The sequence below is a fragment of the Drosophila suzukii genome, chromosome 2R (genome assembly GCF_043229965.1).
Source record: "Drosophila suzukii chromosome 2R, CBGP_Dsuzu_IsoJpt1.0, whole genome shotgun sequence".
Lineage (NCBI taxonomy): Eukaryota > Metazoa > Arthropoda > Insecta > Diptera > Drosophilidae > Drosophila > Drosophila suzukii.
The window spans coordinates 3,887,071-3,914,795 of record NC_092081.1 but is presented as its reverse complement, the minus strand read 5'-3'; the positions used below and the strand labels follow the sequence as shown (position 1 = coordinate 3,914,795).

The 27,725-nt window shown below is 43.1% G+C and overlaps 1 protein-coding gene across 1 annotated transcript; it reads right to left on the bottom strand.

The window, feature by feature from the left end:
* Nucleotides 1-10,243: 10,243 nt before the first annotated feature.
* On the bottom strand, nt 10,244-21,597 carry Optix (optix). Its single transcript, XM_036814166.3, has 4 exons — nt 20,698-21,597; nt 19,533-19,651; nt 18,224-18,473; nt 10,244-11,578 (listed from the first exon to the last, which is right to left on the bottom strand). The coding sequence occupies exons 1-4, from the start codon at nt 20,982-20,984 to the stop codon at nt 10,738-10,740; spliced, it is 1,497 nt and encodes a 498-aa protein (XP_036670061.2). The 5' UTR covers nt 20,985-21,597; the 3' UTR covers nt 10,244-10,737.
* Nucleotides 21,598-27,725: the final 6,128 nt, after the last annotated feature.

The window sequence follows — 27,725 nt, the reverse complement described above, 5'->3', positions numbered from 1 at the left end:
TAATGTGTAGAAAGATAAATTCTGATTCGGTTTCGAGATAATTGCAAAAAATTTCGGATTCGATCCGAACAAAAATAGATGTGGTTTTATTCGAACAGCAATTTTCAATCGATTTAAGCGAATCCTGGATCAATGTTTTAATCAGACTAATTTAAAAATGTTGTAAGTAATGCCTGTTCAATTATTTAATACATTCTGTTAAAATTTAGTTCAAAGGGACATTTCGGTCTGAACATTATATCTCTTCATTTTCGTAGATGGTTTCCAATATCCTTGGCCTTAAAATGATGTTGGCTTTGCTTTTAATTAGATGGTTGGAGATGAAATGAAGGTTTTTGGCCTAGTTGATTTTCTGATGGTATTGCCCATATACCTCCGAATGGCGTCACTTGTGACAGTGACGTCACTGTTTGAAGTCTGTAATATATGGGCGTTAGAGTTGGTGTAGCAAACTCTTTTGGTCGATCGTTAGCCCTTAACGCCCTTATATCCGATCCCGTTCAAGCTTATACACTCAATGCAATGAAAAAACACTTCCGGTAAAGTGGTATTCCGATAATTTTAAGGCTGAGGGAAGAAACGGACAGACGGACAAATAGATAAACTGGCATGACCATTTCTAGGATATACCGGTCATTTAGTACAATAATGACAATAATCGAAAAATGACTTACACTTACGTGTAGCAAGCAAAAAAAAAGTGTTTTCTTAAAAACAATTGTTTATACCACAAAAGGTCAGAAACGGCCAGTGTACTCTATAAGTAACGGGAACAAAAAACTGGCCAAAAAATATTTTATTGTAATTTATCTTTAAAATAAATGCCAATTATTTTATTCAAGAAATGTGAGCCACCGCACATGGAAAATTCAATTTTGACTAAAAAATTTGTAATCTGATTATGTCTACCATCTATTCACAGGAATCGGATTTTAAAGTTTTCCGCATAAGGTAGATAACTCGTTTACTCTTTGTTATCGATGACGCTGTACCAGTGTTCCATTTATTCCATTTATTCTCAGGATTGGTTGACTGGTAATTGACCAATTTAAACTCCTCATCAGCACAGTGGTTGGAAAGGTTCTATAATCTCGACTAAAATGATGACGCCGGCGCAGTTTGTACAATACATACCGCAAAAGATACATATGTCTCGCTGGCAGGGGTTGATTACCAAATATGAATGGAGAACTTTTTTTTAAGAAACAACAATATGTGAGAGGTCACATCAAGTTTTCCTCTCTACAGTTGTGCGTATGTATAGCATCTTAACCATATACTCCAATTAAAAGAAGAGCTAACGTTCTAAAAATAATTGTCAAGGCCCTGTCGACTTGTTTCGTTATAGACAAGTATTGTTTTTTTTCCCTGAGACTGTATTCCATATTTTTCGCTTTGATATAATAATGAATTTAATTAGCTGTTTTTTTTAAGGTGAAATATAAAAATGTTGACTTTACTTTTCTATAAGTTAAAGCTGAATTTGATTCTGATTCTCTTTTCCTTAAAATGCATGCGAGCCTCGTAAATGCCGGCGGTAAATGGAATTTAACTATAGTGTATGATTCCAAAGCAATCATTAAACTTAATATTATTATTTCGAGGTTGGCCATTAAATGAAAAAGGTTTGTCACTATAACCCCTAAATGTAGAAAATGAAACAATTTTTTGCTCTTTCTGATGACAAAACTTATCTATTTAAAGTAAATGGTTACAAAAAAAATTTAACAATTTAACAAAGTGCTTTAATTTTAATTTTGCAGGTGGTTATTATATACAGGGGAAAGAAGGAATGTTTTTTATTTATTGCTCGTTTTTTTTGGAAGAAGACCTATTAAATGGCGAACTAATTTATTGAACACCCCGAACACGATCAGATTAAACATCCCCCAGTTCGCAGATCAGGGCGAAAGAGAGATGGTTAGACAGAGTCGCCTTCTCGGATGTATCGTATCATTGGCAGCTCAGTTCCTCTGTGAAGCCATTTGGCAATTTTCCTAATACCCTCCCGATTCGGATGCCTATCCGGATTCCGAGCATATGCTCCGCTTGCCCCGAAACGGAATGTTTTTCCTTGTATCGCGTCCCGCTTTGCGGCAATTTGTTTGCAGTTTTGTTTGCGATTTAGGGGATAATGCGTCTGAAAGCCAAAACACGATTGACTGAAACCCCGGTCACGACTAATCGCCCGACGAGCGGAGTGGAGAGAGAGGGAAGATCGGCTAAGGATAATGCCCGGCAAGTCCATTGTGAACGCATCAGTAGTTATAATCGCAGCATCAATATTTACCCTGCGACCGACTCTGGGTTACTCCGGAGCTGCAAGCCCTGTCCCCGATCCTCGATCCCAACCGCCGGACAACAATGCGAGCAAATCCGCTGCCAGCGTTCCAATGAGGCGATTAACACCTAAATATGTGTGTCATTAGAGGCGACAAATGGAAAACGCATTGACAGCCAGACAGACGATGGCTTTGACATCCTCATCCTCATTTTCAGCCAGAACGCAGCAGCCGACGGCCCACACAGCGAGAAACCAGTGCGGTTTCAGACTGATTTCGTACGAGGTATTCTGCAATTTAAAATATAAATCTAATCTGAATTTACGCAAATTTTACATAAACCTGGTCCAAAACTAACTACATACTACTTTGTAACTATTAGGCTTATACATATTTCGCTTAAGCCTTCCCGACTTCTTTTTAAAACAACTTATCGAGCATAAAGAGTATAATCTTTTACTAAAACCTCACTTTCAAAATATTAAAAACAAAACAATTATACACGACAAACATATTTTATGTGTTATGTGCTGTCTATTATAACATAGTTCAAGAATTGGACTTCGTCACTTTAATAAACGAACATCAATAATATTTTCTCCAAGTGCAGTTCCACATATCAACCTTCTGTTCAGCTTGGTGTCGATAATGCGCGTGTTTTTATTTTCAAATGCCGATAACTTGCCCTTAAGCCGATTTGGCATACGTGTCACTTAAGCCCACAAATACACGCATGCACTATGCAGATGGATTTTAAAATGGGGCTTGAGGTCGGTGAGACAAAGGGCAAGATTTTTGGACAAGCCAATGACGTCACCGAAGATAGAACTCCACGAAGTGCAAATAAAAATTTCAATCATTAAGTCTAAGTTTTTAAGAAGGGTATATATAATTAAAAACACATTAAAATAAGAATGATGTTTGTATTACATTTAATTTGTAACGAAAACTTGTGTTTTTAATGCCATATTAAGTCTATAATAAGTAGTCAGGAAAACATTTTTTTCAGTGTAGGGCTTACCAATATACTCTCACAGTTCCCTGACCGCTTTGTGGTCAACTCTGGCTGGGATCATGTTCACCATTGGCATCTGCATCGCTCCCGGCAGTCCGAATATATCCACAGTATCTGTGTGGGCGAGTGTGTGCGGCCCGAGCCTAAACCGATTTAAAGCTGACATGGCCGAAAGGAGGGTCAATTCGAGGAAGATTTGCTTAACAAATTATTAAAAATCTCAACGAGACTTTTGTTGACACTCGATACTTTGAGCAAGCAGCGGGTGGTAATAGTCTTTATAATAGAGCAGATATGCTTCCTTTAGTATTTTAAAATTAAATCAAGTTTTTAATTTTATTCAAAATATTACTTTATAACAAAAATAGGTTACAGGTTACAAAAATGTTTACACGATTATAAGTATTCTTACATCCCACTGGACGTATAATAACAGGAAAGGTAAGGTTTTATCAAAATTATCACTTTATCAAAGCATGGAATAACACAAATTTAAAGGAACGCATTTAAATTGGACAAGAACGTAAAACGGATCTTATGAACTGAAGACTTTTTATGTTAAAAAATAAAGATTTTCTATTTTCGTTTTCCTCCTGAGCTTTATAATTAATTTCAATATAGTTTTAAGAAAACAAGAAATAATCAAACATGGCTTACAATTGGATTTGTGTTGTCGAACAATTATCTTGTTTATACACCAATTTAAAGCTTCAATCTGTACGAAAATAATTGTCAGAGAAGTGATTATCAAATACTATCTATCCCACTTCTTGTTGATCTCCCCCAAAAATAGTATTTTCCAGCCCCTGCCGCACACAATCGAGAATCACCCAAGCTCATGTCAGTGAGTTCAAATTACATTTAATTGTTGGACATTTTTTGGTTTCATGGAGCGGGTGAGGGTGTACGTATAGTACATGTTGATGCAACCCGCCACAAGGCCGGGTCGGGCTGAAAATGCGGAGGGGAATGGGAAGCTGGGCTTAATTTGTAAAAGAGATAACATTTACACGTCAAAAGCGTTGGACATGGTTGCGAATGGGACGACGAGGAGGGATTGCTTTTGGATGAGGGCGTTACGAGCGAAGATTATGGTGGTGGCGATGTGTTAGGTCGGCCAGCTGAAACATTAGAACCTGATTCCGATGAGTTGGGGTAAGTGAATTTGAATCTCAATTGAGTTGCGAGTTTGGGTGAACTTTACGCTTGTCTGGTCGCTCAGATCCTGCCCTGCTCATCTCCCGAACCCAATTATCTTTCAATAAAAGGGGCAGCGGCAAAAAGTGCATCCTCAAGTTACGAGCACACACATCCGGCCACTGTTGTTGAAACGGATTTGTAAGCTGGGTTGCTTTGCGTGTTTGCCAAAATCCGAAAAGCCAAACTCACTCTGCCATAGGGGTTGACTTGCTCCGACTTGCCCTTTTCTGGCCCTTTTGGCCGGCGTAACCGAAATCTGGCCTGCGGGCAAAACATCTTTATTAATTCATAATTCAATCGGGAATCGCTGGGGAAGACAATGGAAATAGCACATTTGCCAACATTATGGATTTCGATTTAACTTCAATTTTCCCGGCCCCGGTCTCGGTTGCCTGTTTCACTTTTGTTTCAGTAATTCAATACGATTTTTCAATCTCCGCACAGTGCATTGTTAGCTAGTCGAGATGATTTCAATGGAAAAGCTCACTTGGCCAGTCAGCCCCAATTTTCCAGCTGCCTCTGATGAGATGATGATGGTCCCAGGGCGAATCTCTGAATGCAAGTGGAAAATTGGAATAGCAATTCAGTTTAATTAGCTCAAGTGAAGGCAGCCATTGGCCGATTAAGTTAATGCACTTCAAATTAAGTCTTCCAATTGCAGCAGCCATTGAGGGATTCCGATTGGTAAATAGGGACGATTTTTCAATTAAACATATTTTTAAAGATAATAACAGTAAGGTATATGTATTTACTAGGTGGCTCTTCGAACCATATGATTTTCTTCTTCATATCTCATTTCAGAAAATGGCTGACTTGAACCCATCTTCCCAACCAAGTCATCTCTTCAGGGAACTATCATCAAACTTAAAATTGAGCACATTTTACTGTCATCATTTCACCGATGCTATCGGGTCAAAACCGTTTACACGGAGTTCCAATAATCGCCCGGAAAATCTGCAGCCGTCCCTGGGCTCATGAATATCACGGGCAGAGCATTTAATGCGTTCCCCGCTTCTCTAATCCGTTTCCAAATCTCCAAATCCATGCGGTCTGTGGGCTAGGGAAACAATAACAATGGCAGCGGAAATGTTTTCAGAATCAGAATCAGTTGGCTGAGTGCTTTTGTTAATCCGAACTCGAATCCGAGTCCGAGGGACTGGGAATGGAACTCCGACCGCTGTGGAGGCGAGTCTCTTTAGCACCGAGGCACAACCGCAATATGGCCACGCCCATTGGCCAGGGCCCAGAATGAAGACATCATCGCGATAGAGACCCGGGTACTCCGGGTACTCCGGGTACTTCGTTACTGTGGCTGATGCCTTTTCAATGCTCTTATGAATTACGCATCGACGCCTCCTTTTGTCCGATGTGCACCTTTCGCAGGAATACGATTCTGAATTCGATTCCGAATACGAATGCGAATAAGAGCCTGACTCCCTCATCCAGAGACCGGTATATAAAGGCAGGTATGTATGTATCGATGGCTTTATGCAGGGCAAATCTCATTAGAGGACAAAAGGGAAAGCGACTGAGACAGCGACTCACCTTTCATTGGGACTCCTGGGCGACAATTAGTGCGAGTGTCAAGTTATTCTGTAACCGAAGGCAGTGGATTTCATTAATGAAGCTGTGAAGAGTCTTCAGGTGCCCCACAGCCACGCCCCCGGGCGGTGTTGGGGGCGGTGGCAGCGATACAGGAGTTCCAGGGACAATTTCCCTTACAATGAAAAGGGTTAAGGTCTGAGCATGTGTGAAGTGTTTGTCTTGCTCATTTAATGCTGCAAATATTTTGACAAAGTTTACGCACAACCACCAAGCCAATACCATTCAGCACCCACCAGCTACACAGAAATAAAACATTTTTGGCTTTGTCAAAAAATTATAGAACAATATTTAACCTAACAGATCAGATTAAGTATACCATTTCTTAATACTTAATAATAATAATTAATATAGCATTTATTTAAGGACTGTTATTTTAAACAATGTCTTCTTTATAAACTGATTTGAACTATGTTTCTGGGGTCTTTCATTTTATTTTTTCACTGAAGCCTATAGATATTTTTTCGTGTACTCTTCCTCTGACAAATTATCATAATAAAGTTAAATTTATTGATTCGCCTTGTTGACTGTTCACAATTGTCTGAGCAGATGGGCGCAGATGGGCTTTTCTCGGTTTGGCTGCTGTTTGTTCAGGGAATTTGCATTGCTAACCCTGCGCCAACCACTCCATCCACCCACCGCACCCCATTCTGTAGCATCTCCACCCACTCAAAGGTCTGGCAACAATGCAACTCTTTTGGCTAAATTTTATTCAAAGCGCGTTTGTCTATTTACAGTACATTTACGCACTTAATGATGGGGTTCGCTTGTCACCGCTCTGTGCTCCCCACCCCCGAAAACCCCCGTTCGCTTTCAACCCCCCTTAAAAAGTGAGCAAATGTCTGTCAAAAGATTTAAAGATGTGCACGTTAAATGTTTTATATTGTGGTAAACGCTGGCTGTCTGTATGTGTTTGTGGTCCCTTTGTCAATAAGCTTCAGCTACAGTGGTACAAGATGCCACAAAGCGTCCTCAAGCCCTTTGGAAAATATCAAACTTTGAAAACTGAAGATTTTAAAATTCAGAGTGTTGATAAAAGCGTAATGTATCTTCATTAAATATGGATATTAACTAATATAAGTGAAGAATTTTGTAGGCCTATAATATGTTAAGTCTAGTTTCCAACGAAGGATTGAGTGCTTAAAATATGATTTTAATAAAGTAGTGTCATTTCTTGTATTAAGAAAATATTTTTTTTTTTAAGTTTTTTTATCATACTTTAGGTATTAAGAACCAATTATTGTTGTAAAATACATATTTTTTAATTACCGATTGCTTATTTGTTTCATAATTTATGCAAGTTGTCAAGTATATTTCTCCCGAAAGGCAAACATACCCTGTCGCACGTCCAAATATTTTGTGTACCCACGATGAGTTGGCATTCCACTGTGCGAGTTCTTTGTTCGGGGGAGTTGTAGGATGGCAATTGCCGGGCGAGACGACCCATGGATGAAGATGGAAAAGGGAAGGGACTGCGGACAAATTGACAAAAAATGAACGAGGAGTAGATAGACTGAGGAACAAATTCGGCCGGAGGGTGCATAAATTCAATTCGAAATATGTAAACCTTTGCACTGAGGCTTTTTATTTTGCGGTTAACCTAATTGAGTCGTCTTGTAAAATATGTAAATGCAACCACAACAGTCCGAGGTTGTTTGACTGCTCCATGGCGTTAATAATTACGAGCCGCAACCCCCGTCGGCCGAGTTTTGGCGACAACGCATTAATTTGATAAAACAACAACAGGAGCTTTGGCCTGACGACAGTCAATCAGTCAATCATTCAGTCAGTCAGTCCGTCAATGAGTCGCACACCCCATGGAATGGTGTTTCGGACTCCTCTATTGGTAAATGGCCCTCGAACGACGCATTCCCCCGTTTGGCCAAGTGTAAAATCAATTACTTGGCCGGCCCAGCTAATTGGAGACATATGGCGTTCGTCTAGCGCCTATTGATTCCCAGTTCCCAGTACCGATGCCAAATCCAAATACCAACTCCAGACGTCGCCGAAAATTGGAGGGTTGCAGGAAACGGGGTCAAAAGTGTCACATCATGCATAATGATGACGGTGATGAGGCGACGCGACTCGACTCGACTCGACGCGCCTAAAAATAAAACATGAAATGGCCGAAAATGCCTGCAGTGAAAATTAACTGACAATGCGGCGTATACTTAATGCGCCCGGTGCCCAGCTACTGATAATTGCGCTTTCAAGTGTTTCTTTCGCTGGCTGTCGGATGGCCTGACAACTTGCACATGCTCGTGGTCGGTCCCCTCCACCTCACACTCCTCATTTGGGCTGGGTAGTACCTTGGGCCCCCAGTCTCACCTTGTAATTTGAGCCGAAAATTTGTTGGAAAAAGGAAGCACTTATATCCAACTAGTCAGTCAGTCATCCATCCACGTTTGGCCCATCAATCTGGGCAAGTGAGTCTGTGGCGCTAGCTGGCACCAGATTAGATCGCGCGTATGGGCACTGAGAGAAAAATCCTCATTAAATCGGAGGAGCACGTAGCACTAGAATCCCCTTTTAACATGCCGTATACTAAAATGGGGTATATTTTGAAACAAGTTTTAGTTCTGACCAGCAATGTTATAAAACATAGGCCAACATGACTTAAAAACATAAAATAACTGTAACTTTGAAATATATAGGGCTGTTTTCTTATACTCGTGGTAAGCAAAATATGGATCTCTACTTAAACGGTAGTATACTAGAAATCTCTTGGTGCGAAATTCGGGGGACAAGTACGTAAGCATCAATTTTGCAAGGAAGGATCTCTGAGACACCCTCGATAAAAACAAAAGGGCGTTACATGTGAATATAAATGCCTAACCAAAAGATATGTAATCAGGAAAAACCATTTTAAAGTAGTGAAAATCGCGTTTACATTTTATCCAAAGTCGGTTATCCAAATATGCGTTGAATATTAATATCTGCTGGCTGCTATTAAATGGCCAAGTTTTTCTCCGTGTTGCTGGAACGATTCTATATTCGATATACATATAAAGGCAGTCTGTTCCCAGGGAAGATCGGAGACTTTGAGCCCATAATGACGATGATGTGGTGCATTTGTGTGAGTGACAGTGACGCGTCAGTTTTTCATCTCCCTGCTTTTTTGGTGAGAGGTTGTGGTTTCGGTTATGGGCCGCTTGGCGGTGGATGTGGATGCATTCGTGTGTTTGCCCACAGCATTGGATATTTTCATAAGGCAGCTAAGTAAACCACTCAAGTAGGACATGGCAAGGCCGGACATGTCATCGTTGGCGCCATCCGCCGACGCCATCAGCTCGGTTCTTGGTTCTTGGTTCTCGGATCTCGGATCTCGGTGCTCAGTTCCCAGTTCAGCTGGCTGGAGTGAGAGGCTGCCACTGCCACCGATCGTGGATGTTGTTCTTTCCCTTCGGACTTGACTTGGCTTTCGCCCGACTCCGACTCTTGTTGATGTTTACACAGAAATTGATATTTTATTTCAAAATATCAACAGACATCGGGGAATACAATAGCAACATTAGCAGCAGATGAATAGTTGGGAATATCATATGAAGAAAGGAAAATTTCCCTATCCTCCAGCAGTTCTTAGTTTTTACAGTTTATTTACTTAGCAGTCTGTATTTGTTCGAAGAAAGATGCTATGATAGTCAATAAGGTCATGGATCAAGGAGTATTTAAAGGATATCCCTTACTTTCATTTGTTGTAATAATTTTATAATTTTATAATTTTATACTGTTCTTGAAGCAGTGTGGATACTTATCTACTTAAAAAAAATAGCTAAACCCTTGCTTAGGAGATCTTTGATTTAACGACATGCGAATTGTGCCCAATATTTTATAAAACCCGTACTTTTAAACAAAATTCAGTTCAATATATGCCGTTACCTCTCGTTAGTTATGGAGTTTAACAAAAGGATATTCCTGTACTGCTTTTAAAATACTCTTAAAAATTTATAAGGAACACAATGGAATTCTTACAAAATTAAATGCGTTCTTATCCGGCAGCCGTCAAATTTTTGGCAAGCATAAATAACATTGAAAACCGTCCTCCTTTTCGAAACCTAACTTCGCCTTCCCAAAAGTTTCCCATCTAATCCAATTCCCATATCAGATCGCAAAAAATTAACGCAATTTTGTATAATGATTCAAATTCTTAACTGTTCATTCGGTTTTTATTGCAATCTAAATGTATACGTAAGCTCTATGATTTGCATACTTAAACTCTATTTACAAATACGTACACACACACAAAATTAGAATGAAAACGTTTCGAATTCAAGTTCAGATTTGGGGGATCCCTCCTGCTGAATTACCGCTAAATCTGTGTATCATTTTCCATCCGGCTTAAATGGCTATCTTTGAAGAGTGAGTGTGCGACGCTTGCGATTTGCTGCTGCTGGATAACGGTATAGGTATAGGTATAGGTATAGGTATAGGTAATTATGGGTCATGATATAGGAAACAGTTCCGGATCGATTATTGCTCGAACTCCGCCGCTGGGATGCGCTTAACTACGGGCTAACTTAGAGATACAATTGAAACAATCTGAATAGCTGGGCCTTAGTGCTTCGGGGCTGGTGGGGATGGGGACGAGTGTGGTTCGGGTGGGTGGACTTATAGGTGGACACCTCAGACCCGCTGATATCATGTGATCTCGGGAGCACTGTGCTTGAGTTCCGGCGACGTGGAGAAGGGTCGATGGAGCAGCAGCTGGCCACTGTGATGGTAGCCTGTGGTTGTGGGCTCATGGTGATGGTTTCCACCTCCTCCACCTCCTCCTGCTCCTCCTCCCCCTCCCCCTCCTCCTCCTCCTCCCGATGCCGCCGCCACCGCCGTGGAGTTGAGCTTCTCCGGTGAGTTGATCCTCAGCTTTGGAGGCGGATGTGGTGGCCCGTGTCCCTGAATACACTCCACACTGTAGGCGGCCGCGTAGGCCGGATGATGCAGTGGCGGTCCGCCGGAGCCCCCGTTCAAGGCCAGTGGCTGCGGCAGCTGCGGATGCGGGCGCAGGACGATCGGCTGGATGGGGAACTGCTGGGACATCTCCTTCAGGTTGCTGAAGCTCTGCAGGTAACAGCCGGCGCTGAACAAGCTGGTGGCCGCGTCCAGTTTGAAGGGCGGCAGGCAGCCGGGAGCGGTGAGCGGTCCTCCGTGGCCTCCGCCCGCCCCGCCCCCATAGCCCGCCGGCAGCTGGGGCGGTGTGTGGGTGGGCGAGGCCAGCGGCAGGGGCAGGGAGAGGGGCAGCGGCAGCGATCCGCTCAGATCCCGCGGCTTGTCGTCGTCCACGCTGAGGCTCTCCTCGCGGTCGTTGGCCCCGTTGGAGGTGCTGCCCGGGCTATGCTGCAGCTGTAGGCTGCTGGGCACCGGCGAGTGGGTGCCCAGCGAGATGTCCGAGTCGGAGCTGTCCGAGGGCGTCGGCGAGGCGGCTCCTCCGTCCGCCCGCCGGCTGCGGCATCCCATCCCCGAGTTCTGGCTGTGCTGGATACTGGAAAGAAGAAAAGGAAAGGAATAAATTAGCATTTGTCCTCCAGAGAGTAAGTGTATAACAAACTTGGCTTGGAAACTGGCCAATTCCGCCTTACTTTAACTCTATATCTATATCTAATGGCAATGACAACATTTTTGAAGAAGAAATATTCTTCTTTTACTCATGAGAGCGTTCACAATATTTTTTTCATATTTATAAAAATATCGAATTTACATTTTCAGGTACCCATAATATCTACCAATTAAGCTACTCTTAAGACTTTATCAAAGACCTTAAAAGATATAAATGATATAAATTAATATGAACATTATCGCTGTTTGACAGAACCTAGTTAAGAGTTAAGTTAAGAAACTTGTAAGCCAAATTACATCAAGGTAAATACATCAAGGTAAAGCTCTTTAGCGGTCTAAAAATATGTAGCTTTTAGTAAAAGCCGTAACTGATCGAAAAACTGATAGAATTTGAGAGGTTCGGTTCCCTAGGCCTTTCCCTCCGACATTCACTTCACAGTTTCACGGCTATTTTCCGCCTTGCCACATGAAGACATCAAGCCATCAAGGCATCGGAATCGGCGTCGGCATCGTTAATTAGTCGATGCTGGACAGTTGCAGTGGCTGCGGTTAAACGCCCATTAAGGCGGCCCATTTGTCGCTGCCCCGCAGCGGCAGGGGGTCAAAGGGGGGAGGGGTCGCAACAGGGGGAGGCGGCTCATAAATCTGACACAACTTTCACACATGCTTAAGATAAATCGTCTGTGGCCAAAACAAAAGACGCGCCATCTGACCAGGAGATGACTTGATTAGCCGCCATGGATTTAACACCAGCAGGAGGAGGGGGAGGAGGAGGAGCCGGAGATCTCTGCGTGGCCAGCAAGGGCGGAGAAGCATTCTCATATACATCATCATTTGCCATCACGCCATGACTCCTTCAATGTCATAATTATCGGTTAGGATTCGCTCAACTTGCTGCAATTTGTTCCCCTTCTGGCTGCCCCGAGATCCTGGAGCGGCTCGTGTTGTGTGATTAATGGTGCTCCACCGGCACTCTGGATGCGGGAGCAGAGACACCACCACCTCGGCGCGGTTGGAGCTGCGAAATGTATCTGCGGCTACCTTTCTGGGCCCTTTGTCTTTCGCCCTCGAGAGGGAGCACTAAATCGTTTAGTTGCCTAATGTGCCAACTTGATGGATCACTCACAGCCTGATGAATTGTTGGGTTAGCCAAGCGATCGGGACTGCCCGCTGCTGGGATACTCCCGAAAAGGGCCTTCCGATTAGAAAGGTTTCTCGGCTTATTTTTGTGTTCTCAGATATTGGATTTGGGTAATTGGAACCTAACTATGGGAATTTGGGCAACAATCTGTGTGTGGTGGGTCGATACGGTGAAACTTTAGAAGTAGCTTATGAGAATCTTGAAGGAAAGAACTTTGAGATAGGTTTTCTATGTTTTGTTGTTTAAGATATCACCAAAAAAGGGCTTCGCTTTTAGAAAGGTAATTGCCTAATTTTGTAGGGCATTCGTTATCTACGGTAATTGGAACCGTTGGATATTATATTGTTATCAAATCAATTGGTCTCATTGGTTTCAGACTGAGGCTTGAAACTGACAGTCTTATAAAAAAATGCCTTATATATATTCTTTGAAGACCAACCCACATGAAAGAGAAATTTATTGAATTACTTAAGCTAAAGGAAACCCAGGTATTTGTACTACCAAAAATGACTTTTCGATTAAAAAAGCTCCCAATGTTTTCGATTTTTGGCAATCGGAACCATCTAACTCGGCCGTAGAGCACAGCGGGATAAGAGCGGTGGGTCGATAAGGTGAAACCCTAACCCATCACTGCGCTAAAGTCCTTGCAATTGCTTCTGGTAGCCAGATTTTTGGCACGGGCGACTCAAGGCCATTTTCACACACGACTGGAGCGACTTGCTGGGGCTTGGCACGCTCGGCTTGAGCCCAGAAACCAAAAACTTGGATGCACGAATATGATATACATTTTCCACCCAATTGACTTGGCAGCGAGAGGTTTACGGTTTACGGAGAAGCACAGGGACAAGGACAAGGGCAAGGGTTTACTGAAATCGGATACCCCGTGGCACCTAACCTAACCTAACCGAAATGACACGTATGTAATTACCCGCTCGGACATGGCCAGCCGAAAGGGCTGGCTCTGCGGAGTAACCCGAGATGCATTGAAATGTTCCTTAATCGGCTCATGTCAGAAGATGGGGATTCCGATTCGATTCGAATCGAGTCGAGTCGAGTCGAACTGAACTGAAAGCGAACTGAAACCCATTCAGGCTGCAAAGAATGCCAGGGCAGCAGTAACACGATCCGCTAGACCAACAAAAGATGCCCGCTTTAAATATGGCTTAAAGACCGAAAACCAGCTAGAAGGAGGAATCAATGAACCTGCAGGTAATACAGAGTCAATAGCGCGCCAAAATCAGGCGGAAAATTGCAACGCTCTCTTCGAGTATTTTCAATAATTGTGTCAATTCAATTGAATGCCGTAAATTGTGTAAATATTTGGACAGGCGTGAGCAGTTAGCAGCGGCAATAAGAGCAGTCGGCAGTCCCAAGGGGTCCTAAATGCAATCAACATTTATTTTATATTTATTCCTTTTCTCCGGCCTGAGAGATCTGTTGACAAACGGGATTTAAATTTGCTCGCATTTGAATATTTCCAACCCTTGGGGCGCAATGCTGTGTTCCGCCGCCTGTCCGCTTATTTGTCGAGCCTCTTTCACTTGTCAATTGAACAAAGGCCACATCCGGTGTTGCTGCCTGCCCGGCAATCCAGAAATCCAGCATCCAACAAGATACAATCCATCCAACCAGCCATCGATAGAGAGTCATCCGACTGCCGATGATGATGACTCGAGCCTGACTTCTTATTAATTTCTTTAATACACTTTCTATGCGGCATTGAAGTGTCCGACATTGAAGCTTCACATCCATTCAGTTCTTGGAGTTCAGATACGGTTACACCGAAAACAAAATAGTACTGAGTACGGGACTTTAAAAATAGGTTGAAAAGTAACAGCTAATGTGCTCATGTGGGAGTCAACTTTGAGTTTAACTGGGACTCCAGAAAACGGCATTACATAAAATTTATGTTTATGCTATAGTATATATAGAAACAATCTATTTGATAGTCAGCTAATATCTCCAACCTATTCATGCTCCAGTTACTATGATAATGAGTAAATGATCTTTATGTTTCTTTCTGTGTATTTCTGGGGAACTCCAGCTTCTGCTCCCATTGGAGAGCTGGTTGTATATTTTTCTCACAAGCCACCGAAAACGGTAGTTGGTGTTGTGCAAACAGCGTCGAGTGGTCCGGGCTCAGCTCCCTCGGATCGCATCTCGTTCATGGGCATGGATGGTATGGGTACTTATGGGGCTCGAGTGCCCTGTCCGAGCGCTCGGACAAGTGGGCCCTCCGCCTCGGATATTGACAATGGTTGGGGGCTGGATGGTTGGGGATGGGGATGGGAATATCTGCTTCTGCACCTTCCTTTCTTCATTAGAATTCGAGAGCGGCTGCCGAGAGGCTGGGAATCGATGGGAAAAACCTCTTCAAATTTAGTCCCTGGTCATCTGCTTGTATCTCTATATGCCTGTCCACAAGTGCGTGTTTGTTGGTTTGATTGATAATTGACATTTACAACATATTTGCTGGGTGCTCAACTTTATTACACTTCACTCGGTTACCCGACTGCTGGTATATTTCGTGTTCTGAATCCCTGACAAATCGCCCAATGCCCGACGCCCACTGAGCTCCTAATTTGGCCATCGCTTCTGCTCGAGATGGATGGATGGATGGATGGCTGGTCGGATGTGGGCGAATCTCATCTCATCTCCATCTCCAGTGGCTGTCCACGAGCCACGCATTTCGCTTGCCGGGTAATTCACGCAATAAAACCATCGGCGCGAGGCGGATTCAGTGGATTCATTGGATCCATTTGATTCGGGTGCTCCGTTTGGCCAAGAGCCTCGTATCGCTGTCGTGCATCGTCGAGTGGCAATTGTAATTGATCAAAATCAAGTCTCGAGACGGGGTTTCGGCTTAATGAATTTGCACAATAGAAGCTTCTCCAACGATTTATGAAACGATTTGTGACTCAGACGAGCAGTCAGAAATATTAGTAGGCAAAAATGTATTCAGGAATACAAATCGTTTTGCATTTACAGGTTCTCCATTAACAAATAATTGCAGTATTGTTAGCACAATCTGGATGGATGTTCTAACAAAAATGTATTCCGTAATCTATCCAATTTTTAGATTAGGAAGTATTTACAATACATTACCAAGTGCTGTGTTAATCGTAATAGCCGAATCGATATCCAAGTTGTAGTTATGCCAGATTAATTGCGTTCCCATCCGCTCCTCAATGGGCTTTGCACGCCTCAAGGGGTTCCGCTGAATCAGACAAATGGTGATGACTGGGGCATCTGTAAGATACGGCAGCCCATTCAGATGCCTCCCCAGAATTCCTGTATAATGCGCGGCAATCTTGATTTTGAATATCTTGCAAGTTGCAACTCCAACTGCACTCCACCTGCAATGGCCACTTGGTGGTTGGAGTTGGAGGCATCAGAGCATGACAAGCTCGCAGCGCCAAGTTTCCGCCGTAGCGACTGAAGTCGAGTTAAGTTGAGTTGAGTCGATCAATCTCCGATGTCTTAATTACTCAATTCGGGAGCGGGAAACGCGCCGCTGCCTTTCTCTGCCTTGCAGCCTTTCTAATAGAGTGGATTGGAGCTGTGCATTTGATTGATTTACCATCTCGTCCGGGCCACAACAGCCGTTTGACATCGCGGCTCCTTCTGCCTTCACGATCTCGTTTCCCAGCTCCAGCTGCCTTTTCTATGCCCTTCCTGTGGGTGTTACTGATTTGAGGAGGACTTTGTACCACTTTAACGGGGTCTTTTCTAAAATATACCTGACTGACATTTTTGATCGAGGTAAAGAAATCTTTCCAATGTTAATGGAAAATTTAAACAGAATGAGAGTTTATTTTAGAAGATTGAAAAGCCGTTTAAAATTATTATGAATACAAATTGTTCCAGAATAAAGGAAAACTGATAAACTATTTTGCTTCAAAGATGACATATTTTTCGTAATTATTTAGAAACAAAAAACCAAATTGTAGAATTTAAAACAATGTTTCTTCGGTGTTTAGTAAGTTTACAATCACTAGCACACAAAACTTGAATACTCTCCTTGAATACGCTGTTACCCTTAAAACAATCTCGGCTTTGAGTCCCTTTTAGGAACGACTTCCATAATTCCCCTAGGACAAGATGGCATGCAAGGGTGTTATAAGATTCGGTCCGCCAACTTGGCCCTCTGTTCTCGATTCCCACTCGTCGTTCGCACAAGTGCAGTAGCAAAAATGTTAACAATTTTTCAGCGCACAATGCTTGAACAGTCAGCGCCTGTTTGGGTCTGGTTTTGGTCGCCGGTTAGAATGGTCTGGGGCCCCTTTGCCCCCCTTTGGCTCCCTTTCGCCGTCCCTGTCTGCCGCCTGGCGCTGTCGAAGCTGTCTGGCCGTCGCATATGAACGGCTTTTAATTTCATATTTTTTATACGTATGTATTTTGTAGCTCCAGTGCGCCTTTTTGTCTCATCTCTGGGGCTTTTGCCGACGCTGCTTAATAACACGATGACTACACGAAACCTCGAAAAACTCGAATTCGACTTGGGATCCGCGGATCGAGTGCGGATGGAGTTGTAATGGCCGCGTATCCGTGGCTGCTGCTGCTTTACAAGCGAAATAATCGCCATCATTTTAACTAATGACCCGCTCGCATCTGGTTTTTAGTTGTTATTTGTATTCTCCTTATTTTTTGGGGCTACGGTTGGCGCTTTGTGCAGATTCATTCAATTTGAGACGATGCTGCTCCTAACTTAATAAACACGGGACGGGATCTCTCGGGCTGCGAGGTTTCCAAGGAATGCCAAATGTTGTCTCGATTTCTTTTACTTTTCCTTTTCTCTCTTCTCGTTTTTTTTGTGAGCAGGTAGAACTTGAAATATTTGCGCATCTGCAGGAGCAGCCAAACACTTGAGTGGACTACGATTTCGACTTCAGATCTGAGTTTTCTTGCAGTGTCATTCCACTTAACTTGCCTTCTTTCACTTCGAGCGGATCTTCTTCATTTCAACTTCGCGCGAATTGGTCGAGTTTTAACTTCTCCTGGCCATATTTTGCAAGCGGTTGCACCTTTCCAGCTGAAGCATGAGCTGCGTTTACACTGTCATCATCATCATCATGATCGTTGTCTCCTTCGTCGTTATGGCCAGGCCAAGAGCAAGACCCATACCGATCGTCATCGTCGGCGGTCAGTTTAATGTGGCCAAAAAGCGACGACCGCAACAAACAGCAGAAATCGAGAACGCTTCACTGGGTGCCGCCACCGCTGCCGCAGATCGGCACGGATCAATGAAATGGAAACGCTCCTGTGCGATCCCCCCACTCCGCCACCGCCCATCGCCCCATTGCCCCACCGCCACTGCACCCACTCTCCGGAGGATGATATCGGCTTACCCTACCCGGCCCGATCGAGTTACCAACTCTTCTAGACCCTAACTCTAACTCTAATGGCTAATGGAGGCGGTCGACAACTTACCGATTCTTGGCCGCAGCAGCCCGATCCCGCTGGCGGCGGTTCTTAAACCAGTTGCCCACTTGCGTGGGATTCAGCCCGGTGGCCTTGGCCAGCTCCCGCTTCTTGGTGGGGTTCGGATAGGGATCCTGTAGGTACCATTCGCGCAGTAGGCTCCGCGTGCGCTCCTTGAAGCAGTGCGTCTTCTGCTCCCCGTCCCAGATCGTCGGCGGCAGGGGGAACTTCTTTCGCACCCGATACTTGTCCACGGGGCCTGGAAATTAACAATGGAATCTTCTTAGGTTTATTTAATAAAATATAATTTAATTATTCTACTTCCAACATATATTGCTATTTAAAATATGTACATGAAAATACGTTTTTAGGCAGACCAATTAACTTGAAATGGCAATCTCCACCAAACAAATAATTTCCATTTACTTTAACGCAGATTTATCAATATATTTTTTCATATTTTCCAAGTCTGAGAAAATCATGGAAAAAGTAATGGGCTCTGTATTTTTAAGCCCTAGTTTCTACAATTTTGTATAGCTACTCTAACTGATAATGTAAATGCAGTTCAACTTAGTTGATCTTCTGCAAAGACTTTAATCGCCATTCTTTTTTATATATGTATGTGATTGACTTAGCCATTTAGTTTAATATAGTAATGTAGGTATTTAATTTACATAACTTTAGGATTGTAGCTTCCTTGACTATCTTAGGTCAAAAGCCATTAATGTAAATTCCTGTTTAGCTAATTGAACAACCTCCTGACATAACAATTAAGACACTTGGTGTATAAAAACTGGTTTTCAAAAACGTAAAATAGCTAATCCCTGCTATCCATTCTAACAAGTATAAATATTAAAATATTTCGTATCCGACCTGTTGCCCAGCGGCGACAATCGAACTATAAATCGTAGAGTAAGCGTTAAGTGTGTTTTATCACACACTACTTTTAAGTGATAGTTAAGACTGTTTTTTTGTCCTAATGTTAAAATAACAGTAGTTATGCATACTTGGAGCTTAAAACTTAGTTTTAGTTCAACATGAGGAGGAGAAAACGGTCCTTCGAATGTTTTTCGATTTAGTGAATTATAATTCAGTTCAATTATGTTAGCCATGTATGTATATGTTATAGAAATCAGTTGAGGTTTAAGTGTCACCTAACTTTGGATAGCTTAGAACTTATTTAAGGTATCTTTATAGATTTTGTGTTGGTTTGCTTGCTCTTTTTTGGCAGTACTACTCCCATTCACAGTTCCAAAGATTTCTGATCACTCTGTGATTGTCCTAGTGGAATTTATCTATGTATAATTGCTTTACTTACCCAGGGATCGACCGCGCAGCTTCTCGGCCTCAATGTAGTGGGCCTCCAGCCACATGGCCTGCAGCTTGCCGTAGGACGCTTTAGTAAACTTATGATTCTCTATTATTGCATAAAGTTCCCTGAAAAGAGAGTATCCAGTGAGTATCCAGAGGAGTGCTAAAGTTAAGGTTGAAAGTTAAGTTGAATTTGCCGGGCTGATTTCATTTCAACCCCATCAACCCTCTGGGACATTCTGGAGTCCCGCTGCGAAAGCCATCCCCCCTCCCAGTTCTTACACCCCTCGCTCGACGGGCGTCCTAAGCCAGCCATATGTATTTTGAAACAATTTCATAAGCATTTATTGTCGTCACTGGCGCTGACAGCTCAGTTGAGTACGTCAAATGATTTTAATTGGAAGTCGTTTATTTACCAAGTCAAAGCAATCAAATCACTTGCATCGGCAGATCCGTATATGCATGTGCAGGCCATATATACGAGTCTGGACATTGATTGATTATACTCGAATTACATAGCTGTTCGAACCGCAGCCAGCTTCATTTGATGTGACATAGATGAGATGCAAAACCTGATGCAACCGTTTATAGATGCGATTGCCTGAGCCGATCGGATAATTGTCGATATCGATTGCCATTGGGACCTGGGGGACCTGTTTGCCCACTTCGCAACCAGCTAGTTGGCTTGTCTAGCCGAAGATCACAAGGCTAAGTCTACCGCATAATTCCCCCTAAAAAGCTAATCTTTCGCCATTATTTCGCGAGGGTTGATGGCTGATGGCTTATTGCGAAATTCCCATTCGAACGAATTGTTTCCGGTTGTCTTAGAAGCTCAAGTGTAATGTGAGACTATATTTTGTCGTGGCGACGGAAGCCGAAACCCCGATCCTGACGTGGAACCTATTGTTCGGTCGGTGTTTTATTAATCAAGCCTGCTCCACTTGGCTTTGGGTAGCTGCTTTGGGAAGCGAGTTCTTTAATTAGTAAATTAATTCCTTTGTTTATTAATTTAGCGGCTCATTGTGCCCTCATTAAGCTGTCGCTATGGAAAACTATCGGATGACCGACCGTCCGTTTGTCGGGGTTAATCAGGAGGGGGCTGGGTATCTGGGATAGTGAGTGTCATTCGAGCCGGGGGCTTTGTCTGCCCCATCTCGAGAAGGCCATCCTACCTGAAGTTGCCCACATGGTAGGCGACCACTGCGCGGGCCCGGAGCACCGCCTCGCAGTTGAGGATCTCGTGCATGTTGGGCAGGGCCACCGGCAGGCTCCACAGGAAGCGGGCCAACCGCTCGATGTCGCCGGAGTCCTCGAGCGTCTTGCACACGATCTCCACCTGGGCGGCGGAGAAGGCCAGCGTTGGGACGGCCAGGATGGGGCTGGGTGCTATAATCTGGTGGTGCGTGGGCGAGAAGCTCTCTGAGGGCGGCTGTTTGCCCTCCGTCGGTCCAACGGCCATTTTATTCGTTGAATCCACTGTGAACAAATTGGCATACTACTCTCCACCGGAACGAAGCAATCTTGCTGGGCACTACACTGGTTTAGTCACTAATTCAATTCCTTGGCTATGTTTCTGTGTTTGTCTGCACTAGCACTGGGGTTTATCGATCCGATTGGATAGGGTTTACGGCTTAGATCAGGTTAGGGTTAGCACTTTACACGCGCGATCGATGCATCTACCATCTGGATGAGTGAGGTGGCCACCGGTTCGACTGGCGTACGAATCCAAATGATTGCCAATGAGCCAGCTCATGAATGCGATACCCGTGCCCGGTCCACGAACGGAGCGCAACTGCTGCTCCACATCGAAGCGAAAAAAGGGGGGCTTTGGCTGTTGGCTATGGATATAACCGATCCGACGACCGAGAGAGCGACCAACCAAACGACCAACCGAGCGCGCAAAAAATACGTCAAATAATGGTCTTGTAACTGAGCTGCCCACTAGGCGACGGGAACGGCACAGAAGCTATAGAAGCTATGGAGGCTATGGAGCTGTATCGGCAGAGGCGGTAGCAGCAGCAGCGGCAGTAGCAGCACAACAATGACGCGCCACAGATACAGATACTCTGGCTCTCCGGCTGCCACTGCTCACTGCTACCGCCTGCCAGCTGCAGAAACAGACACAGATACAGATACATATCCAGATACAGATACAGATACAGCTGCAGACACGGATACACGGGCGGACACAGATACGATATGGCCAAAGATATGGAAACAGAAACGAGTTGGCACCAATACCAGGCCACAACCAGTTTGCCGCACACAGATACGCGAGCAGATGCGGATACGGATACTACCGAAGCACCACCATACCATGGGCCGCACGGGGTGGGCGTGGTTCCTGCTGCTCTACGGACGTCTCCCTCTGTCGCACGGCTTTCCAGGGCAGCCGCTTCCATCGGCATCTCTTTCCCGCCACTGCGGTGGTGGCATCGCCTTCTGGGTCTCGTTTAAATGAATCGTACATAAGAGCCGCACTCACACCGACCCAGGGCAACTAATACAGTTGCAGTTTCAGGATAACAACGGGCCGTACAATAGGGGTTTCGCACGGGGAGGGAGTGGTGCTCTGGAGCTGGGACTGGAACTGTGTGGCACCACCACCGAGGGGTGAGCCGCCGGAAAGGCAGCTCAGATATTGATAAAGAAATCAAATAAAACAACCCAGCAGAGCCCGTCAGGCACCCGAACAGCCGCACAGTGGGGCGAGATCAGGCGGATTATGTTTACTTGCCGGGCAAATTAGATGGGATTTATTTACAGAGGCGATTACGTCAAGTCATGGTTGGCTAACGCAGGGCATTTTCAGAAAGTGATCACATACTTTACATGTATTTTATTTAATAATTATATCAATGGTCCTAACATTTATCAGTTACCATATGACAACTTGTTCAAAATCTTGTAGGTTTAAACGTTTATACACTCAAATGTTAAACAATGTTTTAGCTATTTACAAAATCAAGTTCATCGATATTTTAGTTAACTCCTAAAAGTTATTTGACGCACTTGGGTTTTAACGATCTTCTTAAACTAAATGCAATAAAATGATAGTTCATTTTTCTGGTGGAACACGATTAGTTCATCTTTTTAAAATACAAAATTTATTTGGAGTGTGTTTAACAAGTTAAATATTTATAGATTTCTTAAGAATCGGCATGAATCAGTCGCTATGTATATTAATCATATTAATAGCACATGTATTAGCATGTATTTGTATTTTATAAAAAAAACCAATTATTAAGGCTTCCAAGGAGAATAAAAACAGTAAATCAATTCATAAGCTTACCTACAAATTAATACAGAGTCTTAAAACCCCTTTCCACTGGTTTCTTGCCACAGTAAGTGAAGCATATTGTGTAAGTGTAGCAAAATGTTTGACACCATGTGGTCTGGCAACCTCTGCCGCCGCCTCTTCCCTCCCCACCTTTTTTCCTTCGATTTCCCCCTTCAGGTCCCTACTTCTGCCCCCTGTAAGCCATATCCTTATGCCAGGACGAACCTCCAACCCTCTTATTTGGCATATATATACGGTTATATGTACGACAGAAGAGAAAATCACGTTTTCATTTTGGCAAAAAGGGAACTTTTGATTAAGCCCGCCGAATAAGGGAAATATTCACGAGCAAAAGTTTATATTGTGGCGCTGTCACTGGTGTTGGTTTTTAGCAGTGGTGTGGCGGTCGGTTTTGGTGCTTCATCATTCTCCGGGTTTGACAGGAGCCGGAAATACCCGGGAGGGGAAAGGGAGGTGGTGCGCTGCGGGGGCAGAGAACACGCTAATGTATCGTTCGCGCTTTTGTCCGGAGTGTTAACAGATTAGTTGTTTACATGCCACAAGTAAATGAGTTTTCAAAAAGTGTAGCCGCCGGCTTCAAACGAACCGCCACCCACTGACGCCCTCTCGTTACCCCTGAAATGACACACCCCACTCCCCTCTGCCACCCCCCTAACTTTTACCTACAACACCAATGTAAAAGTACATGTATAAGTGCATGTACAGCGTACAAACACAACTACGTGAACATCGCCATTGCTGCCTGACTGGCTCTGTCTCTTTCTCTCTACCACCTCCCCCTTTATAAGCCCCCACCCTCATCGCGTTAAATCTGAACGATGACTTTTTGAGTAGTTGGTTGAGCATTTTGGACAATTGCATTACGAGAGCGTCAATCGCTGTGTATGTGTGGGCAGCGGCCACATAGATACAGATTCAGAAACAGATACAGATACAGTCACCATGAGATACAGCCTTATAGATACGGGACGATAGGGCACGCATTGCGCCAGCTCCCTCATAGCCACATTATGTGCCGCCACTGCCGATGTCCTCTGAATACGCTCATTATGGTATCGATCACCTTTCATGCGCCACAATTGAGGATGGAGTAAGAGATACAATCGAATCATGGCCACACCGCTGCATATACAAGCTGAAATGCAAATGTAATACTGTAAGGGCCGCGAGGCATTTGTTTCGAGCAGCGACACTGAGTTCAAAGGAAAGGAGCACGAAAGATTACAGCTGCTTGAGATATAATGAAGGGGAATATGAAGCAAAGAAATATTTTGGATATGTACTTTTGTAAAAACATCGTGATCTTGTGGGTTGAGCAAACTAATAAAAAAAACTTTACTTTAAAAACGACTTTGGGATTTCCGGGAAAATATATTTTTAAACACATTGTTAAACTGATTTTTGTCAAGTTCTATACTTTTCAGATATATTTCCTACACAAAAAACTATTTATAATAAACTATTTAATAATAAAAACTGGTAAAAATAGGTAAAGTCCGAAAAACTTGTATCTAACAAATAAATTTGTTGTTTTTTTTATTATATTTTTTTATTTACATGGAAGTTATTTTATAGACACTTTTCATAATTAGTAAAGCTTACTATTCTGCTTTTTGTCCGAGCTGGGAATCGAACCGGGCCGCAATCATCGGAGTCGAGCACAAAACAATAAGGTACATCAATAGACTTGAAATCAAGAAAAACCAGAACTGCAACGCTTAGTAAGTTAAAATTCTGAAAGAAAATAGCGAAATAAAAAGTGTGAAAAGATATTACATCTATTATTATGTACATTCATTCATATGCAATGTATTAATTTACATAAGTTTGTCCTAATAAACTGGACCTATTAAATTTTTAAGGAGAATGTGAAAGCTTTTTGTTTTAGTATTTTTTGGGGATCAATCAGTTAAATAAATATCTATGAATCAGCGTAGCTCAGTTATTCTCTCCAGCCTCTTTAACTCACTTCTTTGGCATGATGAACGCCAAAAAGCAATCGCAATCCCATTTGAATTGCCTAACGAACCATGATTTTTCGTTTGGGGTATACTCGGAGTACACCGTATAATATCATATTGTTGACAATTGCGCTTGCGGTGCTAATCAAAATACCCAACTGCGAGTACCCGTGGAACTTCCCCCGCAGTGAGTGACTCCGGCTAACTGTGTCACTGGCTCAATCAAATCATACGCCCAGTGGTCCATTAAATGACAAAATTTGCGCTCCAAGGCGGCCGCACTCACCCCTTCTTTTTTGGCGAGGAGAGCTGTTATAAGCTGTGTTATTAGGCCAAATACGCATACCGTTAGGGCCCTCTCGAATTCGTTTTGCGAAAACAATTAAAAGGCAATTAAAAGCCATTTTTGATGCGCGCTTGGCCAGGCTTTAAAGGCTTTTCCACTCGCCACACAAAAGGCAACCGCAAACAACAAAGGGACCACCGCACTTGGCTGGCTTTCGATGGGGAGCCCGCGGCCAGAAAGTAAATCTCTATTATTGCAGTCTAGTGTGCTCTACCTACATATGGTGGGGTTATACACGGACCACAGTCTCTCCAAAAGTATAATTTAAATGTACTCGCTTTTTTAGTTTCGGGTTTTCCACCCTCGGGCGCAAGAAAGTTTGGTTGCCTTTTGTCTGCATCTCAATTTGCTTAAGATAATTTAATCTGATTCCATGTACCTGAATATTTATATTCCTGACAGTGGGACGACGACGCCGAGGGTTGTTGTGTGGAATATTCAAAGGGCATTAAGCGAAAATAACACCTCGATGTCAATCATTTTTTATTGTACTTTATTTTTTATAGGTATTCCCAGAGTGTCGTTTATTTTTCACCATAACTGACCCCAAGTATGCCCCACACTCAATAATATATTGTAATATCATTACGAGGACCCCACACAGGGCCCGATCCCTTAAAAAGGGACCCAAATTCAATTTAAACGCTTTCCTTTTGTAATATTTGGCTAAGAGTTCGTTAACCTAGCCCGAAGGTTATGAAATATTTGGCAAAAATACCAAACGACAGAGGAACAACAAACTGGGTAATTAAAAGGTTTCGTCGCCGAAAATATTTAATATTTTAATTTATACGAAATTCAATAAATCGGGAAGAGAAATCGCAGGCTCAGTGATTGAAAACGAAGATGAAATAACTTCATAAGCAAGTGGCGACTCACGGGGGCAGGACCAGGATGTGGCATCGATGATGAAAGATCGGCGCTGTGGCAAGGTATTCGTTTAATTTACATCGTTCTTGCCGTGCTGCTCCAGCTCCTGTTCCTGTTCCTCCAGACGCGCCGGCGTTTAGAGTGGAGTCTTCGAGGAGCCTAGAGGAGTCCCAAGTCCCAGTCGAAGTTAAAGTCCCAGCCACATTTTTATGCCCCGTACTCGGTGATGTCGTAAGTATATTGGGTTTTGATCAGACTATCAATTATCCCAACAAAATTATCCATCGTTATCATGAAGTACCATAGAAGTAAACTAAAATGTTATATTATATTTCGTCTTATATATTAATAATTGTTCTACGAAAAGTCATAGCCAACTTTAATCTCACCCTAGCTTTAGAGATTTCTCAATCTATGAATGAAATAAGTTTTATAAATAAATATTATCTAAGCATCTCGAAAAGTCATAGCCAACTTTAATCCCACCCTAGCTTTAGAGATTTCTCAATCTATGAATGAAATAAGTTTTATAAATAAATTTATCTAAGCATCTCGAACAAGTTGCTATGGTGGAATAAAATATTTTGTAGTACAAGATCATTCAACCGCTTGAAGTAACCCTTAAAATAGATTTGACGATATGGGGTACAGGGTAAGCCACAGTCCTTACACCCAAAACATTCGTCTTACCCAACTCGCTCCTGGTGCGATTGGGCTGCATTCCATAGTCATAAGGCCGGCGGCGGCTGCGGCGGCCCCAAGAAATATCTTTGGGCATTAGGTTGCGGAGGAATTCCAGAAATTCGAGGCAAATGTATTGAGCTGCATTTAATAATTATGATGGGGACGCGGTCGCAAAACGAACCGAGCCGCACTCTGTGACTTTACTTTTCGGCTGTTCTGCTCTGTTCGGCTCGGTTCTGTTCCGCCTAATGGATATGTCAAGTGGTGATGGTGACTTTCGAGCGGCTCAGTGTCATCTGCTCGCCCATCGGAATCAGGAGCAGGAGCTGGAGCAGCAGCATTTGGCCGCGGCTACTGTTTGGCCAGCACTGCGCATATTAATCAACTCACCTCTCAGGTGAGCAACGCAGACTGACGAAGGCGAGGAGCTGGCAGAGGAACGAGCATCCTCCTCACCATCGTCATCTTCATCGTCATCGTCATCCCATCGTCAAGTGATACGCGGCACGGAACATGCGTGAAATCTCCTGGCCAGAGCAAGATTAGGCCAGGCCAGTAGCGGAGCTAATGGGGGCTGATTACGATTACAAAATTAAATGTCAAGACGATTTTTTGTTTTTTAATACTTAACAATTTTTTATGAGAATCAACATTACAACCTGGTAAACTGTTTACAATGCCAGAAACACGGATTAACATATAATTAATAAACTCCACAAACATCATTCAATTAAGTGGGCCGTATCTTAAGATGGATACATTTATTTTTCCAAAAGCTCACATTATGAAATTTCAAGCAGAGACGCAAAATAATCAATAATTATGAGTAATAGTTTTAAAAGTCGTATTTATTTTATAAAACAAGCATGAAAGGAAAAAATTTGTCAAATTTAAAAGAAAACAGGATTAAACGCTATAGTCGACTATTAGACTGTTACTCAGCTTAAGGGAATTCGAGAGGGATGGAGATATGATTAAAGAAACTCAGCTTATTTCTCTAGCACACCTTGCCTATAGCGCCACCTATCTTCTTCTTCT